General features: G+C 38.9%; 1 protein-coding gene across 1 annotated transcript; it reads left to right on the forward strand.

Annotated features, from left to right (window-relative positions):
• The first annotated feature begins 1,526 nt into the window (after positions 1-1,526).
• On the forward strand, positions 1,527-18,289 carry LOC119741405. Its single transcript, XM_038217184.1, has 7 exons — positions 1,527-1,862; positions 5,385-5,540; positions 8,206-8,314; positions 8,706-8,918; positions 10,311-10,420; positions 14,631-14,913; positions 15,447-18,289. Exons 2-7 carry the CDS (start codon positions 5,418-5,420, stop codon positions 15,731-15,733), a joined length of 1,125 nt encoding a protein of 374 aa, XP_038073112.1. The 5' UTR covers positions 1,527-1,862; positions 5,385-5,417; the 3' UTR covers positions 15,734-18,289.
• Positions 18,290-23,440: the final 5,151 nt, after the last annotated feature.

Genomic DNA, 23,440 nt, shown 5'->3' on the forward strand with positions numbered 1-23,440 from the left:
AACAGGCGTAAAAAATCACAGGAATTAGGACCGAATGTGGTTTAATGCTGCTAACATGAAAGTGTTTTGCTTACAAGTGCATAACAGTGTACATTTTTAACGAATATTCATGGAAGAAAGTCTTATACCTCTCTTGCAGATCGTCACTTATTATTTATCACGGCGTGTCTTCAAAACTACCCGCACACACATTCCAATGTTACAAACAAGTGAATTATAGCTCCGGTTTGAGTCGTACCATATTGGGTGAATAGAGAAACACCAAACCTGAAAATTACATTCCAAAATCAAACCGAACTCCGCAATGTTGTTTGAGTTCCTATTACAGAAAATCTTCTGCCGATGCCCTGAAAATACAATCTCCATGAAATTTCTGAACTTTTCGAATAACCAGAACACATTACAAAGTTTTTTTGTGCGGGTCTCTTGGAACCACACAAATAGGTTTAAGAATTGTCTTATTCCACGGTGTCTTTTTAATCAACATGTCTGTTGTTCAGTTAACTATTTTCGGGATGTATTATTATTATTATTATTATTATTATTATTTATTCGGCCTCAACAAAGAATTACAAACAGTGATACAAAACCAAACAAAAATTACACAAAAGTGGTTGAAAACGCACAACAAAAGAAACGTATAAACATGTTATTTAAATTTAAATTAAAATATAAATTATTAAAAAATCATGAAGTAGAGGGCATGCACTTTAAATGACAGCTGGGGTGGGCTTCCCAATTGGGAGTTGAACAATAACCAGTAAGACACAAAAAATCACAAAGAAAACGATTATGTGGGTCAGGGACCGCAAAAGCGAATCTAATCACTGTTGCTCGGAAGCATGCAGACCCAAATGTTAATATGCTCCTTATCATAAACTGTTTACTATCCCTATTCTTACAACCTGTATTATTGTTTATGACTTCTCCTTTTAAATCCTATTTATGTTTTAGCTTCTTTGTTTTAAATGTTTACTTTTTTTTTATAATTCACTCATTTGTATGGTTTGTATTTTTAGCTAAAGTTTATTGTATATTGAAATCCAGCGTAAAGTGCGCTAATGCACTTTCAACTACCTACCAAATCTAATAACAGAATCAATGTATAGGGGCGTGTGATCAATATCATAAAAGGGCTTAATGTTCATATTAGGGCAAACGAATGACTTATCGTCCGACGGAAAACTTTTCAACGACTGAATGAAAATTCCCTGTTTTTTCCACGTGTTATTCACAACGGTACCATTATGATCTCATCGTGCGATAGAGCTTAGTACCAGGCTCCCAAAATACTAAAGGCGTCACACTCAAATGACCATTGACAAAAGACTCAAAACCGGGGCGAAATCCTTCAGGGGAAAACCCTCTGACGAATCGATCCCGCTGTTGCAACACAAGGGCAACAATTCAACCAATCACCGGCTCTTGGTTCACTGACACGTGGACAAAGTCCACCAATCACAAAAGGAGTTTCGTACTCGCCTTCCTGCACCGATGTTGACTTGGGTGCAGCGATGAAGGAGAAATAATAGAAATCTGGTTTCAGAAAAAAAAGAAAACTATTTCCGGGTCTGTGCTGTTTTTCTAACCTGGTAGTTTTCTTGTACGCACGGATGCTGTGACTTGTTGCTCGTGAGGATAAAACCCAAGCTAGGGTGAGTCCTGGCACAGAGTTGTTGAATCAGATTACATCTTGATGGCCCAGCTCCAGGATCATAATAAACTCCGGAGTTTTGGGAGGAGACACACACACTCAGCGTGACTGGAGCTAACTTGACAGCGGGCCGCCGTGCGTTCTCGCCCCACGGAAACCTCAAGGTGTCCTCGCTATAGTGGTCCGTCAGAAGCCCAGGACTACTCTCGTAAGTTTAAATTAATTAACTATCACTCATTTTGTCTTCTCTGTATAACGAGAGGAAATGCCCTCTTTGTTTGTTATCTCGCCTTCTTGAGATCTTTCCTGAGCCTGTGTCAATATATGTGTGTTTAGAATCTAAACAGAAAATTGCAGAATAACTAATCAATTCAATGAAAGTGAAATACTAACAAAAATTGAGCCAACTGTTAGACTACATTGATATACGTTTGCCTTGCACGTATTATATACAATTTTTCCACAACAATGAGGATATTCCTCCTATACAGTATCTTGAACCAAAAGTTCCTTGCCATATCAAGTAAAGTGTCAATTTCATCTTTGAATTCGCACCGCAAGACAGATTTGAATTTACAACATTCCCATCTCACTTAAGCAACAGTACTCAATTTATTTTTCATGGCAAGTCTGTATCATTTACATTCACAGTACTTGCCTACGTGCTTGCCAAAATATATTCCCTTCACGCATGAATGATCACAAAAATGGGTGGGTGTAAGGCCATGCAGTGCTTCGTTTTCCTAGGTTCAATTTTATAAAGCTTTTACTGTGTCACAGGGTTCATTGTCCATACAGATCACACACAAAAATTCAGAGCTCTAAGCTACCATAAAACGGAATGAAAACTCACGGATTTGTTGTCAGTAGCTGGCATAACTAAGCCCATTTTTGCAAGAGTGGAACTAAATTTAGTTTCAAAATTGCCAGCTGTGTTTCTGGTTTTGGTCAACCTAAATGGATGCTTCAATTGTTGTGTTGCGTTTGTTGGTTTGTTTGTTTATTTGTATGAAGAGTGCTGTGCATGCAGCGCCTTGCGGTCGCTTTCGCAGGCTCTTCTGTTCAAAGTCAAAATTCCGACATTTTAACAACTTATCTTTGACACAATTTCTTCACCATTTAATTTGTTATGACGATTCATTTTTTGAATGAAGTAATTCAAATGTTTTGTTATATTTGTACTTTGTTGTAAATCATTCACAATTCAGCCTTTGGGCTGCGACAAATCGATAGTAAAACCCTTGCATTGAATTGTTTGTTTGCTGGGCAACTTTCCCCAATGTTGCATTATATTCTGTACCCAGTTGCCAATTTCTAATGACGCAAAAATCTTACCATGTGCCATGCTTGGTTGACCAAAAGACAAATATTTTTCTAGTAAGAAATCGCAATTCTGTGCAATGTTAGGGATAATGTACATTTTAATAGAACTGAAGTCGTTGTTAATAGTTTCAAAGATAATACCTTTGAACAGTGACTATTTTTCATAAGAACAGAGTACTATCTTAAACGTTGGTAACAACTCTCACCATCCATTCTTTTAAGAACCACACCTCTTCAGAGAAGATATTAATTCAATTGTGTAGGCCCTACCCCCCACTCACAACTTTATTGTACCCTTCCTGTCATTTTGGGGGTTTTGTTTTTGTTTTATTCTCCTGTATATATACAGGGGGTCGGAGAAAAAAAAAAATGACGGGACCAATTTTTGAATGAAGTTTTGTCTGTAGCACTTTCAAAATCTAGGATATGAAAGCCCAAACAATGAGTTTTCTTTAAGTACAAGAATCAGTCAAATTACTCATGTTCTTTTCAAGAAAAAAAGGTAAGTGTTCTTTCAGCAAAAACGAAAACAATTTACATGCATCCCTATGAGAATTGTTTTCGTTTTGCTGAAAGAACACTTACTTTTTTTGTGATCCGTGTACAGAACTCTAAAACGGTGTTTGTGTTCAAAATTCGGTACCTTGAAAAGTACATGCATGATTTAAATGATTTTTGTACTAAAAAGAAGCTTACTGACTGGGCTTTCATATCCTGGATTTTGAAAGTGCTACAGGCACAACTTTAAATTGGTCCTGCCATTTGGGTTTCGGTTTTTTTTTACTCACCTTGTATTGTGAATAATAGGCCCACTCCTCGAAGAGCTTAGCCACGAAACAAGCAAACCTACACCAAAGAAACTATGCAATTAGATAAAGTAGGGCAGTTAAGGAACAAGAGCAAATCAGTCCGCGTCACCTGTGACGCCATGCCGACGAGCAAAATTTACAAAATTCTAAGCAACTAACTGTTATTTTACCAACATAAGCAATAAATATCAACACATTTCAACTTCCCGCATTTTGACGAGAAATACATACAGTGTAGAATGTAACAGCTTGCAGAAAATACGGCAACACTGTGACCGAAATTTGTAAACAGATGTGACGGTTCTACAAAAATAAACTACAGTCCGAAAACAGACGAAAGGGAAAACATGAGGAAATTAGTGCATGAATAAATAATCTGTTTACATGAAGATGAGATCAGAAAGCCCAGTTTACTTAAACAGTCTAGCCCCAATGAAAATACGCGGGGACGCGCTGCGCTGACAATAGACATAACCGTAGCTCTGAAAGCCCGTTTCTGACACGGCCCTATTAATAAATACCTGAGACAGTTTACCAATTCCTATTGGTCGAGAGCCCGTCACGTGGGTGGTTTTAAACCGCCGATAAAACACCGCTGCGTTCAATTTCCATTCAGGACATTTTAGCACTGCGCGCGCGAGGCATATACTATAGACAAGGCCAGAGGGGTGTTTAACAAAAACATGAAGTAAAATTGTAAAAAAATCGTTGACAATTTGTGGCTTGTTGACTTTTTTGGTTTGGTTTTTGCCTGAAAGGTGTCTCAATCTGAATGGGAATAAATATGTGCTTGGCCGGTTTTAAACAAGTAAGTTTGAACTTGGCTGAGGGCCTGGTCGGCGATACTGTTCAGCTCGGGCCATTATGCGCGTCCCCCGGCCAAGCACAAATGTATTCCCTTATTTAAACAAAACCAGGCAAAACCAGTAAAGCTGGTCCAAAGCTAATTTGGTCCAAGAGTTATACAGGGTGAGTAAAAAAGAAAGGAAACCCAAATGTCGGGACCATTTTGTTTTTAGTGAAGTTCTGCATAAGGCGCTTTCAAAATCTAGGATATGAAAGACCAATTCATAAGCTTTCTTTTAGTATAAGAATCATTCAAATCACAACCACCGTTTTAAAGTTCTGTCCACGGATCTCAAAAAATAAGTGTTCTTTCAACCGAATGCGTGTGAATTGTTTTCGGGTTTTTTTTTGGTGATCCGTAGACATGACTTTAAAACTGTGGTTGTGTTTAAAATTCCGTAACTTGAAAAGTGCATGAGTGTTGAATGATTCTTGTACTAACAGAAAGCTCATGAATAGGGCTTTCATATCCTAAAGAAAGTGCTACATGCAGAACTTCACTAAAACAAAAGTCCCCACATTTGGGTTTCCTTTTTTTTCTCAACCTGTAGTAGTAATCTGAATCAATTTGGTTTGCCAAAGGTAAGGCTGAAGCAAGTCTCATTAACAAGTGACAGTCAACCAGTCATCAGTCAGATACAAAGAGGAATGTGGCTAACACTCATGGACCAGCAACAGTCTTTGTGTTACTTTGTGAATTATACTCCTTTTTGGACAAGTTATAACTCTGATCTTTTTTTTTTTCAATTCAGATCCCGCCGATATAAGTTGACATTGCAGTCAAGATGGAGACATCGCTTGGCCATTTCTACCAAACGGGACTCGTGAGTGTCATCGAGGGATCATCTCTGTACTCAAATGATTTTCCCGACGAACACCACCAAGTAGTGGAGCTCGGACACATGAAGGTAAAACAAAAGCTTTTGGGCTTCAATATTTCCCGGCTAATTTTTGACAGAACGTCGTTTTACAATTTGTAAATTGAACCGTCCATTTTATTTATGAAAAAATGTAGGAATTAAGACATATACTAAATTACTTCTAAAAGTTACCCCCTTATTTTCAAATAGTAAAATTCACTCTTTCCAGCGTGTGAAACTGACGTTCAGAGTAAAATGTATGCAATCGAAAAGCTTGATTAAAATGTCATACTCCGGAAATGTGGTTATTCAGCTTTTCGATCGAACAGAGTATTCTTTCGCTCTAAATCGTCTTGTCCGTACTTTCAGTGGGTGATAATATCAATGAAACTTCACTCTTTTTAATTTAGACAGACCAAAAAAAAACAAAAAAACAAACGCACAGTGATAGTTAAATGGGACTACGCCGGTTCGAAACCCCCAAGAAATCCCCCCTTCAAAAAAAGGGGGGGGGGCGCCATGATTCCTTTCTGTCAATCGATCGTGCATCGATCAATCAACCTCTTAATCTGCACTTTGGTCTATTGTCTGTTTCACATATACATTTATATAGTATATGTTGCATACCTGTTTGTCTCGTTTTATTTAATGATATTCGGTTATGATTTTAAATGATCTTATTTGTTTGGATTTTTTAATACATTCTTAATCCTTGAAATTGCTAGTTTTTGTTTCATTAATTTATAATTATATGCCCAGGCCCCGTGAAAAACAAAATTATATGTCAACGGGCTACCCTAATGAAAGATCAGAAATAAATAATTGAAATAAATAAACCCACAAATCGACCACGGCAGCTCGGTAAATTTGGAAATGTACACAGACCAAAGATAGCCGGGGCTAGTGATCAGATCAGGATCGTTCTGTGCATCCAGAGCGATACTAGCTCGATGTCACACACATAAAAATCCTTACTCCCTTTCATAAGTCTAGTACTCTTATCTAAATTTCCAAATCCTTACTCCCTGGTTTTGCTCTATCGTTTAATTATCAACTACTGTATCAACAGCTTTTACAATCAAACCCGGATTCTCCCCGAAAACCGATACCTGATGAAAATAAAGTCCCATGTTTGATCTTTTACAATTCACCTGCAGTTTGTGTACATATTATTACATCGAACAAAGAAAGTCTACATCAGATCGAAAGTCTGTATCATTTGAACGGGAGACCCAACAAAAGATTCTAAACTGGGTTTTTTTTGCTTTAATTTGAAGAGTGATATAGGCTTATAGTTAGTTTTCCTGGTTTTCCCTAATACTAGTGTGGAATTTTGAGATAAAACCGTGTGTACATAATACAGCGCCCACAGTGCTGCCGTGACAAAGCTGACAGAAAGAAAACATGGTTAATAGTTTGCTATATAATTTTTCACAGAATTTCTCAGCCAAAATCTAGATTTGAATTTTAAAAATGCTTTAAACGGCAGTACGAGTCCGCAGAAGGAAGAAGTAGCTCCAAATTAAACAAGAAGTGCCATAAAATATCCGCGCAGATATATCTGGTAATTGTTGACAATCACGACTCTGGAACACGCGTCATACTTGTGCGATGTGATTTCGTCAGTAGAAGCTTGTAATAATCATTTTTGATGAATTACGACGTCTTACCAATTTTGGGTCTGAGTTAAATTAGATATAGCAACAGAGCTGTGTGGTGCAGGGCGTGGTACAAAGACTAGCAGATTTTGTTCGTGACCCTCTGTGCTCAAGCAGCTGATTTGGTTGTGTCCCCGAGTAATCTACTTTACTGTATTAATTGTTATTTTAACCATGTCAACATGAAGACACAGTTGTCAGAGTCACCCCGATGGTCTGGTTCCCTGCCTTCTTTCGCTAAACTGTCTACGCCCAAATCGTCTTGCCCCTGTCTCTCACTCAACCTGAAATATCTCAACGGCATATCGACTCTAGAATTGACCTCCTTTAACATTTTTGAATTAAAAAAAATCTTTATACATTATTTGCTCTCGGGCTGTTTTTTTTTAAGACGGCTTCCAACAGGAGTAAAACATCCCGCAGATTTCTTTCCTCCAAGTTAATTAAATTAGTCATCTTTCTGTAACAAAAATAACACTCATGGCTCAAATTACTTCCTCCTTCCTTATTCAGGCCCACACGATATATTTTTGTAGCTTTCTATGTAATTGTCGGTCGTATTGAATTCCATTATCAGCAGCCACACATTATATCTAATAAGGGTGTGACTCTCTCGTCTTAAAATATCCAACATTAAAAGTAAACTTTCGTTTTCTGAAGGGATCTTGCTGCACTGCATGTGGTCCAAATGAAAAGAGAGGGAGAAAAGAGGTATTTTTGTTACGGGTTCTTTACAACAACACTTGAAACATCCATAACGCACATGTGATTGTAGAAAGTATAGTATACATTCCAAACTGGACGTTAGCCACGCCCATAAAGTGGGCACGTACTCTCTTTGTCAGGGCAACAATTACATGGTTTTAACGTCTCTGACTGTTTGTATTTGTGTGTATGGGGTGGAGAGGGGGCGGTGGTCAGCATGTGATTAAAGGTTGCTCGATATTCAAGATGTTTGGCCAATACTTTGTCTCGAAACAGGTAACATGCAAGAGCAAGGGGCAGGTAATCGATACTTTCTTCAGTCGTTTTTTTTTATTGTGATTTTGTTATAGGAACCTGCATGTCCGGAATCGATACTGAATTTCATTCTGGAAACTGATAAAGAACGTTTAATACAGGGGAGCAAAGTGGATACCAGAATCGAATTTGGACTCCCACCGGGTGAGTTTGAAAAAACACACAATAACTTATGGTTTTCTTTATTATTTTGTATGAAGTTTGTTTTCTTTTTCTGCCCCCCCCCCTCCCATTCATCAACTATCTGTAAAAATCCGAAGATCGAATATACAACCCACAACCCAGAGAGTTTGGGGAAACTGATCGAAAATATCCAACAATTAAAATTAACATCCTTCATTGCGCGCGGTAGCGCCTCGTTCACCAAGATGGTACGAGCGCACGTGACATGCTCGCACGTGGTACACGCGAACGCACTCGGCGCTCCCCAAATAGGGTTTTACACGCGCGCGTAGGCGTGGCGTAACTTCATTGACTTGGATCTAGGATTTAAACATGCGTTTTCTCCTTTTCAATTTCCTGTTGCAATTTTCAGATCCGCGCGAATGGACGGTTAAACACGTAACCTCCTGGCTCACGTGGATTTCTGTGGAACTTGACGTCGGCCTTGCCGACGACCTGGAGTCTAAATTACAGTACTGCCAGTTGAACGGCAGCACGCTCGCAAAATGGACAATGGAGGACTTTTGCAATTTCTTCGGTCCGGACGGAGATTTGATTCACGAAAACTTCACAAGATGGCTTAATGGTACGTTAAACTAAACTAGTCCTCAAAATATTAAGAAACCAAGATGTTACACTCAAAATCGATCTAGATACAATCAGTGTGGACAGTTGTAGAACAAAATACTTAAAACTGTTTAATATTATCCAAACTTTTATTTTCGTTGTTGTTTTTTTACCGAGGAAGTTGCGACACTATTTTGTGTTAACCCAAATCCAATCTGAGCTAAAACCACATTGTTTTAACAAGGAGAGGTAGACAAATATTTGTCATGGACTTGGCCTGTTTCACTACTAAGTTGTAAGTTTCACTACACCAGTACCCTTGAACTATTTTGAAAATTGTAGGCGAACTAATTCGATCCTGCACAAATTTGATACGGCAGACACAAAGTTGCTGAAGGCAGAAAACCGGCTTAGCAAAACATAATACCATTTACAATGTATTTCGGTGTTTATTGACTGTACAACGTGAGTAAAAAAAAAAATCGAAACCCAAATGTCGGGACCATTATTTTAGTGAAGTTCTGCATGTAGCACTTTCAAAATCTAGGATACAAAAGCTCAATTCATAAGCTTTCTTTTAGAATAAGAATCATTCAAATCAATCATGTACTTTTCAAGTTACGGAATTTTAAACACAATCATCGTTTTATAGTTCTGTTCACGGATCACAAAAAAAAGGTGTGCGTTCTTTCAGCAAAACGAAAACAATTCACATAGGGATGTGTGTGTGTGTGTGAATAACATGTTACTGTATCTCCTGAAACACAAGGGCATGTAACAATTATGGCAAAATAAAGTAAAACTAATTTTGTTGTACCACATAAAATTCCTTTGATATTTGGTTTTTAAAGACTAATAGGCTATCCTTCCAGACTTTTATATTGGGTCTTGCCCTTCAGCCGAACCAAGAAAGCTAGGTGGTCGAGTGGTAAGACGTCTGCACTAAAAGTGCACAAGTAAGCTGGAGGTCGTGGGTTCAAGTTTCACCCGAGTAAGCTTGTCAATGTTTTTTTTTTTCCTTCTCACAAGCCCTTGGGAATCACTGAGTATTTACAGTGTTTATTAAAAAAACAAGTGCGAGTAAACATTAATCTCTGGCCGTGTTAGACTCAAGCGAGGCTGACGTTGCAAAAAGTCTTGCATGAAAGTCTTGAATAACATCGATCAACATGATCCCTGTCGGAGCTTAAAAATGCGACGCCTAAAAATGCGACGCCGATGGTACATATGGAACACCATATACAATCGGGGCAACGCAGACTGACCGACCACCAAGTGACATGTACAAGCTCCTGTCAGAGTTTACAAATTCACCGGCGAAGGGCAAACCCCCAAATTTCACATCTCCCCGACGCAAAGTTGATCTAAGACATTTTTTGAAGACACAGTTTTATCCTCCCTCCCCCTCCAGTCTCTCCTGAAAGTCTGGAGATACAAGATACGTTGTTTGACGTGCAGAAGGATATCAACCGACTACAGGGCATCAAACACCGACTGTTCGATACAATGGTGGACCATTTGGTAAGTTTACAATCTTCAAACTTAAAACAAACCCAACAAACCAACAAAACTTGCTGGTTGATGTAGATCTTGAAACCTGTCTTGGAAATCTAATTGACCAGATTTGCAGTCATGCAGTGTGCATTTTCAATCTAGCATGAGGTCGGCCGCGTTCTCTCCTCACATGCGTCGGAAGCCACGCGATCACTGCATGCAGCCGAGAGACCGCCGAATCGCACCGCATGACCTCATCAACTTCAGGCTATCAGCTTCGGTCCAAAAATTGAGCCACCGGTATCAAATGATCGAAAGGAGCAATGCTCATAGCGATTTTTGGCAAGGTAATGCACATCTAGAGTTGGAAAATGTGTGATAGCTTTGCGGTGTGAGCGGTGGCATTTTTCTTGGGTGTTATCACTTGTTTTTCCTTCAAAATGGCCGCCAATATGCTTGTGACCGGATTAATGATACAAATGTATGTGGTAACAAGCATGTTATGGCCGCCATTTTTGTAAAAAAAAGTGATAGCACCCAAAAAGCTGGCACCACTGCAATGCTATCAGATATTTTTTTCCTACAGGGGTGCATACCTTGCCAAAAATCACAATGAGCATTATTCTCCTCATTTGATACCGACCAAAACCCCAGGCTGATGGTCTTACTTGCCTTGCGCTCATTAATGCTGGATATAAAATAATTATTTTGACTGATATTGAGCTGCACGCTGTTGAACATAAATTCCACAGAAAGCCGGAGTTTTGTAGCCACATCTGATGACAGTTTTATAGTTCGTTTTATATTGTACACTTTTTTTCCTAAGCTCTCTGGCAGGAGCTTCTACATGTCACTTTGTGGTCGGTCTTCATGTCTGTCTGTCCCCCCCCCCCCAAAAAAAAAATGACCCAAAGCAAAGTGTTCCATATGTGCCGTCGGCGCTGCATTTTTCGGCGTCGCATTTTTTTAAAGTTCTGACAGGGATCATTTTGATCGATTTCATGCAAGACTTTCATGCAAGACTTCTTGCAACACGGCCAGAGTTTATTGTGCACTCACACTTGTTTCTCGATGTTTATTATTTATTTTTTTTTGGGGGGGGGGAGGTGTTCGCTAAGTTATTAAGGAGGTACTCAGTTGCTGGCATCAACTTTAGTAAGGTCCACATTGCACAAATAATGAAGGCTAGCAAAATAGTTTGCTGAGTCTTTCGTCCATGCACTCATGAAGAGCATAAGCAGTAAGCACAGCTATAAAAGTCAAGCTTTCTGTTGCGAAATATTGCTTAGAGTAAATGTGCATGTGTGCAAGCGTTATCACGTCTAGCCATAAAATACGCAGAAACTATGTCTTGTGAGAAGCAGGATTGTAGGTTTCAGAGGAAGCAGTGGTCATTCGAATCCAACGTTTCGATCTGTCTGCTTTAATCTTCTTCACGAAAGGTTCTAAGATTTAGTAGTAGGTGCTTTGAAGAGTATGAACCTTGCCTTTCACATCATTATGCATTTCTGGACTTGCTTTACATAAGTGTACATGACCACTGCAATACAGCTGGATAGCACATAGCCCAATCCAGGCACGTTATCCGTTTATCACGGAGGCCCTCTCCAATGGGGAAAGTACTGTACAGGCGCGGTTCTACGGGGGGGGGGGGGCTGGGGGGGGGCTGTAGCCAAAATTTTGTCTAGCCCCCCAAAATAAATTCCGTAAAAAAAAAAATTCTGCTAGGCCCCCCCCCCCAATATTGGTTCTAGAAACGCGCCTGGTACTGTACCAGCTATTCTTCAGGATAACCGTAGGAACAGTAGCTAGCACAATGCATTCGCCATTAAAAGGGGACTTCCACAAGTGCACTTTAGTATCACGTGCCCATACCACGTGAAAATGACTGCCAATAATCCAACGTCCACAGGATAGCATTTAGGCCTAACATTTCACATTTACTAAAATTATTGAGCGCCGTTTCTATTTAAAAGCGTTGTACATTACAATAATAATAAAAAAATATATACAAACACTGATAAGATAAAAAAAAACACAATTACACAGAAATCACTAAAGCAACTAATTACTAGAACGTACAAAGACAAGCAGAGGATCACTAATCATAGACTTGATTAGAAAGATACGTCCTAATTGCACGCTTGAACTCTCCTTGAACTCTCCTTCATTGGTGCACGTAAGCTCCTTAAATGGTGTGGAAAGGAGTTCCACATCTTTCTCTATGTGGTCAAGTTCGATTATTTTATATGGTTAAATATTGCTGGCTTTAATCTACAAAGTACTTTGCCACGAAGTCCGGACATCTGTAATCGGCATTGTTATTACAGCATGAACTCAGTGATACCGAACACCAATAGGTCTTCTATTTAAAAGTCCAAACGAGTAATTAAGTAAACCTTACACAGGCTCACCATCGCCCCTCGTATTGGCCACAACTGTGCTGAATAAAGCTCGCGCGGCGGAAATATCTTGTGATTTTTTCGCCAGAAGTTCCCTATTTTGCGAAAACCAAAAACCACCAGAACGGAAAGAAGTCAGCGCAAAACCAAGGCCAGCGGGCGTTATCTGCTGTCGCACTGTGGAAAAACGAAACTCCAGTCGCCAACACAATTAACTGCACTTTTAATTAATCGTCATTTTTTTATGCTTAGGCTACGTCTATTGTGTTATGGCATAGCAAGTTTACCGGGGTAAGCAATTACCCCATTTTTTAGACGTGAAAACGAAAACTAACAAAAATCGTGTCAAGGTTTGCGGTCTCTAATTAACATACAGCTGAAGTTAGATTGTGTGTTCCTGGCAATGACCCAACTGCCCTGGATAACATTCAACATCAATGTAGTTTTATAATGAAGCCTGGATTCCATGCATGCAATCAAGATTATCCGAAAAAAAGGAGGAGCTGGGATGTAAAGGTCCGAGATTTTCAAAGGGGTTGCAGCTTGCAATCAACGCTTGAAAATAACAAAGACCTGCGGCAATGAATCAAGATTTGCAATTTACTGAGTGATGACGTTATTCATGGAACTTAAGGAAATTTGGGATTTCTCCCCATTTGTAGCCCCCCCCCCCACCGATCTACCCTTGGTATTTTTAGCTGCGGACAGCAGCTCAACAAATCGTCGTGTCTCTCCGTTAGTTAGTTAGTTAGTAACAAAGTTCCATGCAGTGACAGCCTCGCATGGCTATATATCGACTCGTCCCTCTGGCCCTGACAAAGGGTATATATCCACTTAGTCCCTCATGCCCTGGCCCGCTTTTGTGTCACTATAATGGGTCTCCACTGACCATCAAAGGTCATTATGGGGTAACTAGGTTAAAAACCTGATGTTTGTACTCAAAACACTACTCCTTCCAACAACAACAGTAGCAGCAGCAACAACAACAACACCAACAAGAAAACCAACTGAAATCGAAAATACAACTGAACATTGTGCACCAGTTGGGACTCGAACCATCGTCAGATTATGTGAAGCAAAGAAATTACGTGTAGGCCTACTCCACACAGACTGCTGAAACTAGACCTGATCATCCAAGCGGTCAGTCTTGTCAAAGACTAGGAATATCATCTAAACATCATGCACGTGGATTCAGAGTTTTACAGTCTCAAACTGCTCTACAATTATCAAAATTTACCAGATTCCACGGCTACTGAAATTTAAAGCTACAAGTAGCCTATAAACCGAAAGTGTGTAATCATGTTTTGAATTGCGCGAACGAAACCGAGAAGTGCCCGTGTCTGGATTTTCAGCTCTCCATCAAACACCATCGCGTAGTAATGGCAAACTAGAGCCGGTTCCAGCTCTCGCCATTGACCAAGCTACGTGTAATCCGTTTCGATGTTTGCACATTTCATTCGAAAAGATTTTACAGAGTTGCGAAAGCGTTATGACAATTATATGATTATTTCTACTGCGTCGTCAATCCTTAGGGGGAGTTTTGTAACACGGTGATCACTATTCTATTTCATGCTATCCCTTTTTAATTCTTGAATATTCTGCAAAATCTGCGATGGTCCAATTTTGTGTTTATTCACTGGATCCTCACTAGTTCATCAACTACAACTTCTTCTTTACGTTTATACAAGACAGCCAATCAGAGTTGCTTGAAAACTCAGTAAAATTCAATGTCATCTGTGCCTCAAAATAGAAACAAATAAATGTTGGCAAAACGTTACTACTATAGCAATATCACTGTCATGAATTTCTGAGATTTTCTCCTTCCCTCTTCCTAGCCTTTCATGAAAACCGACTATAATGGCTCCAACATGAGCAGCCCGCCACTCTCTCCACCACTGAGTGACGACTTCGTGTCACACGACCTGGACGCTAGCCGCTCGCGAAGCCTGCCCCTAAGCGAGGTGTCGTCAACTACTCTACCGTGGTACCCGCACTACGACGAGGTACACGCTTCGACGCTCTTCATCGAGCCGGAGTCTGACGGCAGTGGGCCGCCGGCAGTCATGAGGGCAAAGAGACGACGAGGCCGGCCACGGAAGCCCAAACCTCCCAAACAAAGTAAGTGCTATACCTCCGTCACTTGATTATTCCGAACGAGCCAAACGAGCTCTGAAAAAATACCATGCAGTGAAAAAGAGAAAATAACTTAAATATCCTAGAATATTTCACCGTTTTGAGAAGAACACACGGATCCACGAAGAACCCATAGTCCCGCGAAGCACCCATGGTTCCGCTAATCCACAGTTCCCAGATTTCTGAAAAGAACTCATGCTTTCGAGAAGGACCAATGATTCTAAGAATCCAGGGTACTGAGAAGAAACTAAGGTTCCGAAACCAATAATTCTCAGAATCCAGGGTACTGAGAATTAAGTCGCTAAGGTTCCGATAAGAACCATGATTCTGAAACAGACCCACTATTCCCAGAGAGGCCGGCAGACCATCGGAGAGAGGCTAGCAGCCCGTCGGAGAGAGGCTAGCAGATCGTCGGAGAAGAACCATTGGTCCCAAGAACAACGAACGATTCCAAAAAAAAACACCCCGCAGTGGTTAATGCACTAGAGGTTCCATTGAATGTTTTCCTCTTTCCACAGAACGCAGCCAGCCTATCCTGTACAAGTTCATTCTGTGTCACTTGAACAATCCCACCATGCGGGACAAGTTGGAGTGGGTCAGCAAACAGAATGGCATCTTCCGCTTCCACTCGGCTCGCAAGGAGGAATTCGCCGAGATGTGGGGGCGTTACAAGGGCAACCGCGAGCAGATGACGTATCAGAACATGGCGCGCGCGCTGCGCAACTACACGCGCGGCAAGACGAGGATAATGGAGCGCGTGAAACGAAAACTGCACTACAAATTCTGTCCCGATTTCATCCAGTAATAAACAGTTTTTTTTTTTCTGCCAAAATTGCCCGGATTGGTTTTGATCATGTATTAATCGTGCACAAACAATCAAAAGGACATTTTCGTCCTGAACGTGTTCTCTTAAATGCGTTTTTCACGAAATAATAATAATTGGAAATATTGATTAAAAGTAGAATAACAACGTCAGTACAACTATCCATTGAAAACATATGCATGATTTCAGGGTGCTAATTTTGGTCCTCAAAAATCAAGCAGAAGAAATGTTGTTGAGTTCCAGAGAGCCACACCTTTGAAAAATGTTAGGTCAATAAAACGAAACACTTATAGTTACTTTCTTTTCATTCTGCGGACGAGAGTGCTGCGGTAAAAACAAAATTTTATTAAGAGAGTCCAATAACTGAAATCTGGCCAAGGACGATACCACTATCAGCTTCAAGTTTTTTATTATCAATATCTACTATTATTTTTGAGGTTTTATGCATTATAATGTCTTTATTAAGCAGAACACAAATAGTATTTTTTTTCTAAATTAATAAATTGTTTTATGTTCAGGCTTTGTAAAATTGCAAAAGGACTTTATTTTAGCTTACCGCCAATCAGAACTTGTACTCAGAATAGGGATCATTTCAATGATTTTTTCATACACAGATACATGCAAGAATGGATTATTAATGACATATCAGATTAAGAATCTTCTCAAGTATTATTATTATAATTTTAAAAAAGAGTCTGTGTATATAATAAGCATCCAACATCATATAACAAAGTTATAATTACAAAAAAGTTTTATACGGTGAAATTAATTCGGTTTTAATATAAAGACCCAATTTCTTTTCTGAAAAACAAAATGGAGAAAGTAAGCATAGAACTACATTATTTTATTGAGTATAACTATGTGGCGTAAGCTTCCAGAAGTTTTACACCATAATTAGTAACATTGTTGTGCAATAATGACCTATATAACCGCCAACGTAAAGCAGAAGTACCTACATACATATTTTCTTTTATTAAAATATTTAATTTACAGTATATACCCTTAGTCACATTTGGAATGTGAGCATACATGCTGTTACTCCAAAATGTTTAATTTTCTTTTGAGGAAGTGGCTTTGATTGAAACACATTCGAACCCTCACTTTAAAAAAGCAATGCCACTACGAACCATACAATCGATCAAATTACTCTTAAAACAATTAATTAAATAAGAAGTATAATTATATCACAAAAGATAGAAAATACAATTCAATTTATTATTTGTAACATATTTTGTACAGAATGTACCCAAGATGGTAACATTGATGTGTCGAGAAAAAACATGTATGGCCACGTGACTTCAAAACGTCACGTGACTCGAATTAATTTCATCTTGTGGCGTTACTTTAATGGGTATATTTTTGCTTTGTGGAAAGAACTCGAACCCTTAAATGTTAATATTCTTTTTATATTTAAAAAAAGAAAGAACTATAACATTATTGTACAACATGTTAGACTTTTGACAGAAGTGTACGGGATGTATATAAAGACTGATAACTCTTACTTAATGTGTTGAAGAACATATCACTTTTCGCAGCTAAACCTGTTACTTAACCCATTTGTGCCGTATATATTTGTTTGTAATAGCTAAAGAAAAAATAGATATCGCAGAATCAAACGGTCAAGTGTCAAGCACAGAGCTTCAACTGACTTATAAGTGTACAGGGTTAGTCAAAAAGAAAGTGACCTGGATTAAATGCTTCTTCTTAAAAAGCAATCAAATGTAATACACGAATGAAATGTGTCTTAAACGAGCATGTTCTTCCGCTCATCTTAAAAAAGAAATTACTGAAATTGATCCATGCTATCAGAAGTTATCCATGTTTTACTAAAATAACCTATTGCTAAAGCTGTCCATGGAATGTCAATGGAATCTATCGGGCTGAGTGAGAAGTACAGATTACACACAAGCATCCAAGTACAAATGGATTTTAATCATCTGATTTAAGACTGAAACATTATTTTTGCTGTTAGATTTTGTGTGAAGATTACAATTTTCACAGTTACTATTCAATAACATCTGTTTTATCCTTATGTTGTTTTTATGAAATAGAACGAGCCAAATATTTTTTTTCCTAATTCGGTCACTTTCTTTTTAACTCACCCTGAAAAATTATATGGTAAAATATTAAAAAGGTAACTGATATTCAGTTGTTAAAGACGGTTTCTAATTGGCAAAGGGAAATGATGTGTTGCCGAACTACACACACTTCTTTTAGTCAAATACCGGTCCGCATCAAATTAAACAACTCCAGCAAACTATAAACTTCAACAAATAATTCTGCTGCAGGGTTCTTTTTTTCATGAACTATTCAAAGCTGAAAATGGCTCTCAGTTGTTCTGAAAAACAAACTACTCGTGTGTCAAGTGCTTCCAAATAAACGGACAGTTTATGTTGATTCATCTGAACCTTCCTTCGATTTCCGCTGAGGAATTGTTGTCTTTGTTCCACTGTAACTGTTCTAGTCAAATTGTCAAAATAAAACCCGACAGATTTAAATAGAATAAAGTTGTATCCGTTTCTGACATAGCGTCATCATTATCTTTCTTCTGTGAACTTTTTATTTTGTGTTTTTCCTGTGCGTGGCTTTCCTTGAAATGTCAACTCGTACAAGAAAACAATCAGGGTGATTTGTTGTTTTGTCTTAGAAATCAGGAAAAAGGACGTTGACAATAACAACCGGTATTTATAGACGAAATCAGATTTATAGCATTGCTCAAAGGGTTGCGACATGAATTGTATACACTGAAACCACAATGAATCATGCAAAGCAGAACATTTACCAAATGCAACAACAACGAGTCTGACAACCTTTGGTGCTGGAGAAGCTCAACAGTATAAAGTTTCTGCTATAAATGTCATCACAGGGTTACTCAGGAATATGGAAATTTAAACACCAAAAACAGACACCAAAACACCCTCGAAAATTAAAATATAGAGTTTGAAAATAAGGGACAATAAGTGGGACACAATGGTACATTTTCAAGGATGGTAGTAAAGTGTTCTATTTACATGGGCCCTTTAATACTGCGTGTTGATATCTATTTTTATTAGGGGTGGATATAGGGTTGGTTCTGTAATACAGGCTAGAATTTAAAAAAAAAAAATAAGCAAACTAAAGCCACAGATGATACCACTTTGAAGACATTTCGTTGTGCATAATCAAAATACAAACGATGACAAAAAAATCACATTCCTGTATAACAAATCATGGGGGCAATTGTATGCCCAAGATACAAAAAATATGGACCCCAGGAAGTTATTTATTTTTGCTTTAATTTAAATCATTTGAACAAGGAACTAGGATTCCCTTTAAATAATTGGTGATCTATGGAAGACTATAAAGGCATGAAACAAACTTCCAAACAGTTTGGTCGTCTTCTCTTTTCCTAACAATCTAACAAACGAAAATTTAAACCCCAACTCGTTTTAATTTTATGTCCTTTATTTAGCAAAGTTCAACGCCGAGCCGAATCACAGAGAAAAGTACGCAATATTGCACGGCTTCTTCACACGATTGAGCAAACATCACTTCTTTCTAATGCTTTTCGATAAAACCTGCAAAGAAAAAAATCAGCATTCACTGTATGTCCTTGACTCAAACAACTGGCTTCATCACTTACAAAAACTTGTTAATTTTCCACAAGGATAGTTTCCTGTTGCTGAAAGGAATACGCCAAACGGCTCTTGTCAAACACAAAACACGTCCGTTGGCAATAAAATTTTAAGACTAGCCGCAGATAATCGAAACCAGGGAATTCCCCCTAAAATCTCCTCCAGAACCACCAGAAAGGGGAAGAAATAAGGCTGCGTCCAGGGTCGCGTAAAATAAGACCACAGGGTCTCATCACTGTCTTGCACGTATAATAATCATTATCTATTGTAAACAATCTCAAGTTGGTTCAGCTTTAGCTCCACAGGAAAGGCTCCATATCCTAAACAAGGAGGGAAAAAACCCGCCAAACTAAGAATAAAACTCTTTGAACTTGGCATACGGCAGTGAAAAAGTTACTTTGGAGCGCGATCATGGTAGAAATGGGTCAAATAATATTTGTGGGCGGGGCCAAAGACATCGTGATAATTCATGATTTGGATGGACGTGCTTAATGTATCGATCTCTTGAACCAATAGATGCAGTTCAATGTGGATACTAGTCGATTCCATAAGACTGACCCAACCCAACAAAATGAGGCACAAGTTTGCCAGGGCTACTAATCTGAGTAAAAGGCCAATGAATAGGCCTTTAGGAACACTCAATCACATCACCTACATAATATGTGAATCCTTAGGCGTCAACTGAATTGACATAATAACTGTAAAAAACAAATTATGCGATCCCTGCTGCACGGGGAAAAACCTAACAAGCAACACTTTGTCCGTAAGACTTATTTCGTGGAATCCAGCCCCATTTTGGACTTAGTGACCTTGCAAATGGCATTTGAATTTAAAATCAAGGGTGGCATATCATCACATGGTCTTCCCGCCCAATCCACGACTGCTTGATGTAACATGGGTCACTGCCATTACCCAGAAGCCGTCAATATTGTAAAATTCCCGGCATTGTTGGCTGACGCGCCCCTTGCACCAGATTTACAGACAACTCACCATTTTTTGCGCGGCATAGTCTGGTTCCCAGACCAAAAGATTTTGACTATTTCTTTGATGAATCTCAGGAAACCGCCACGGCACGTAACCAATCTCCGAAAATGTCCGAAGTTTGCCGAATGCATTTCGTCGACACTCTCAGATAGCGCCCGGGTAATTCCGGGTGTAAAATGGGTTTTATTTACCAGATTAAATCTTTTTAAAATGAGTTGATAATTAATATTCATTGCTTGCATTTAAAAAAAAACTTGAAATTCAATGACGACTTTGTGCATCAAGTATGCACTCAGATCGTACGAGGGGCGAGCTTTGCTCCGTTATGTAATATTTTGTATCTCTTGACCGTTACTTATTGCAAAACTCGGCGTCGTCTCCATTTCGGCTTCGCCTGCTATTTGGGTCCCTTATTTTAAAGATTCCAGCTCAACATTAGTCAATGTTTTCTTACAGAAATATCAAACTGTATAGAATGAAGCAAGTGATATGATGCTTTATTTTTAATTTGATCGGAACATTGATAGCTCCTCATGATAAAGCCAACCGAAAACGAAGCCAAACTGTGAAAAAGGGCCATCATGTTTATTTTAAGCCTTGTGGCGGCTGCCTGACCAACAATATAGATGTCAGGGTGTCGAGGAATTGACAGGTCAGGGAACCAGACTAAGCACAGCAAAAAAGATCGCACGGGGGCGCCCTTTGACAAAAACGGTCATTCATTTGAAGGCTGTTGGTTTGACATTATTCCGACATCATGACATCGTCAGTCCTAAAAAAAAAAAAAAAAAAATCTAAAATGTTCTGATAAGAAATATTACATTTTTATGTTGATGATAGGATTGGGTGTCAATCGGGTGTTTGAATATTGGAGCATTGAATATTCGTATCGATTGACGGGTTACTTCGAGGTATCCCAAAGGTACGGGGAGGGAATCTGCAACTAATAGAAGAGAATGTTACAATTTTGCATAACTTGAATTGAAAAAAAAGTGCATTAGGTATTAACTCTTTCTCTCATTAATTAAAGAGTGTTCTCGTTATGTATACCGAGAGAAAATGGCAATGCATCTTAACACATTAAACAAGTACAACCAAAACCAATCTGCTTTACAAGTAATTTCGTGAAGATCTGCAGAGTGATGGTCCACAGAAAAGGAAGAGCGCCCTCACCATTGTGGTTAATGGAGCTACAAAGCGGGACAGATGAGGAAGTTGATCACAAGGCCGTGTCTGAATTACTTGGCTTGTCTGAAAATTATACACACGCGCCTATGAAAGCGTCTGCAGAGAACCGTGTGGTGTTTTTTTCCAGCCGTAGCTAACGGGGGGGGGGGATACGGACTCGGCCTAACTTTTAAACAGAGTGGCACCTTGCCATACACGTATGATCACTGCAAACTCAAGGGACACAGCCTTTATGGCTGCTGCATTGCGCCACATATCATGCTCAGAATAACCGCCACTTTGTTACGGTAAAATGATGGTGCCCAATGGTTCAGTATATAATGCATGTGATTTCCATTCTAGAAACAACAGTTAACCACTTTTAAATTTTCCGATACAAAATCAGTTTCAAGAACCATCTTGTGTCTTATTATTTTCGCATACTGCTCGGGACGGAGTAAGAAAAAAGATACTATTAGTATCTTTTGCTAACTCCGTCCCGACCAGCTGTTTTGAGCCTAGTATTTATTTAGTCTCATTATTATGTAAATTTTTGACCCCTGTTCTCTGTATGTTCGTCATTCCGTCCTTATAGTTGTTTGTGTTTCATTTGTACTTCCCTGTTGGTTTGTCTATTTTTTTTTTTCGTTTCAATTCTTTGAAATATTTTTTTTTTTACAGTTTTGCATTTATACGCCCCTGTAAGCTTTGTTTTTTGGTTTTTTTTTAAATCACACTTCCATCTTAATATAGGCCCTAACTACTTTTTGTTCTCATGATGCTTTTACTTTGTAATTGATGGAAATAAATGTTATTGAGAAAATAAAAAAATAAAAAAATTGTCCTTGGTTTCCCACAATTTAACACTGAAATTAAGCAAGAACAGGGTACTACAAGACTCACTGAGAACAAGTTGATAAACATAACCAATACAAGACAGTTTATGAAGAAATATAAGAGTACATGTATATGGGGTTATATCTCCTCCTCCTACCTCCTCCCATATCAAAATTTTAGGCCCGCGATACAACAGGATCTGGGAGTACACGTGTATTACACTGAAAGAATTAGGAAAGTATTTCATCGAAAGTATTCAACTGAAGGCAACACAGTGAAAATGACACACAAAGTATTTCACCGAAGTATTGCTTTGAAGCAATTCACATCACTCTGACAATATTGCAATGAAAGAATTAGAATGGAAGCATTACACTGATAGTATATACGTAGTATAAAGTAAACACGGAAAATCATACCATAACATTATCAGCTAAAAGTACAACACTGATAGTAAAACACTGATAGTTGCACACTGAAGTATTACCAACAAAAAACATGGATCACGATCATCTCCGGGTGCGGTCGGTAAAACGACACCTGTCATCCTCTCTTGGCAGAATCGAGAGAGGTCAACAACAAAAGAATGATAACAATCACCTTAGAAAAAACACCTGTTCTCTCTACCGGTAAATTCTTGACATTTTGACCAGCGGAAGCGTAACAAGGGACCCCGGTAGAAGAGGCGGTTTTCCGGAAACGCGACCGCCAAGATTTCTTGGAAGCTGCAGACCTTGAGCGGTTTAGCAGCCTGGCTGAGGCCTGCCGAGTTTTTGCCGGTATGGGATGATAATTGACCCACTGACTCCTTCGTGCGTTTGGCAAACCAGAAACCCCCCCCCCCCCAAAAAAAAAAAAAATGAAGACAGTGAACTCCAGATTATTTATTGATTAAGAAAACAGACATCGGAGGAATTTTCAATGATGGCCTAGATTGTAGTACAATTTCAGACCTGAATCGGTTTTCTATTTATGTTTCCCTATACAGGGTGAGTAAAAACAAACGAAACCCAAATATCGGGACCATTTTTTAAGTGCTGCATGTAGGCTAGCACTTTTAAAATATAGTATATGAAAGCCCAATTCA

Source organism: Patiria miniata, unplaced genomic scaffold (assembly GCF_015706575.1).
Source record: "Patiria miniata isolate m_02_andy unplaced genomic scaffold, ASM1570657v1 HiC_scaffold_1, whole genome shotgun sequence".
NCBI lineage: Eukaryota > Metazoa > Echinodermata > Asteroidea > Valvatida > Asterinidae > Patiria > Patiria miniata.

What these genes read in the sequence shown, in the direction of transcription:
- LOC119741405 (XM_038217184.1), top strand. Translation starts at nt 5,418, where the DNA reads ATGGAGACATCGCTTGGCCATTTCTACCAAACGGGACTCGTGAGTGTC. An exon ending in CTTCACAAGATGGCTTAATG is followed by an intron (nt 8,919 to 10,310) that starts GTACGTTAAACT and finishes CTCCCCCTCCAG; the next exon opens with TCTCTCCTGAAAGTCTGGAG. An exon ending in ATACAATGGTGGACCATTTG is followed by an intron (nt 10,421 to 14,630) that starts GTAAGTTTACAA and finishes CCCTCTTCCTAG; the next exon opens with CCTTTCATGAAAACCGACTA.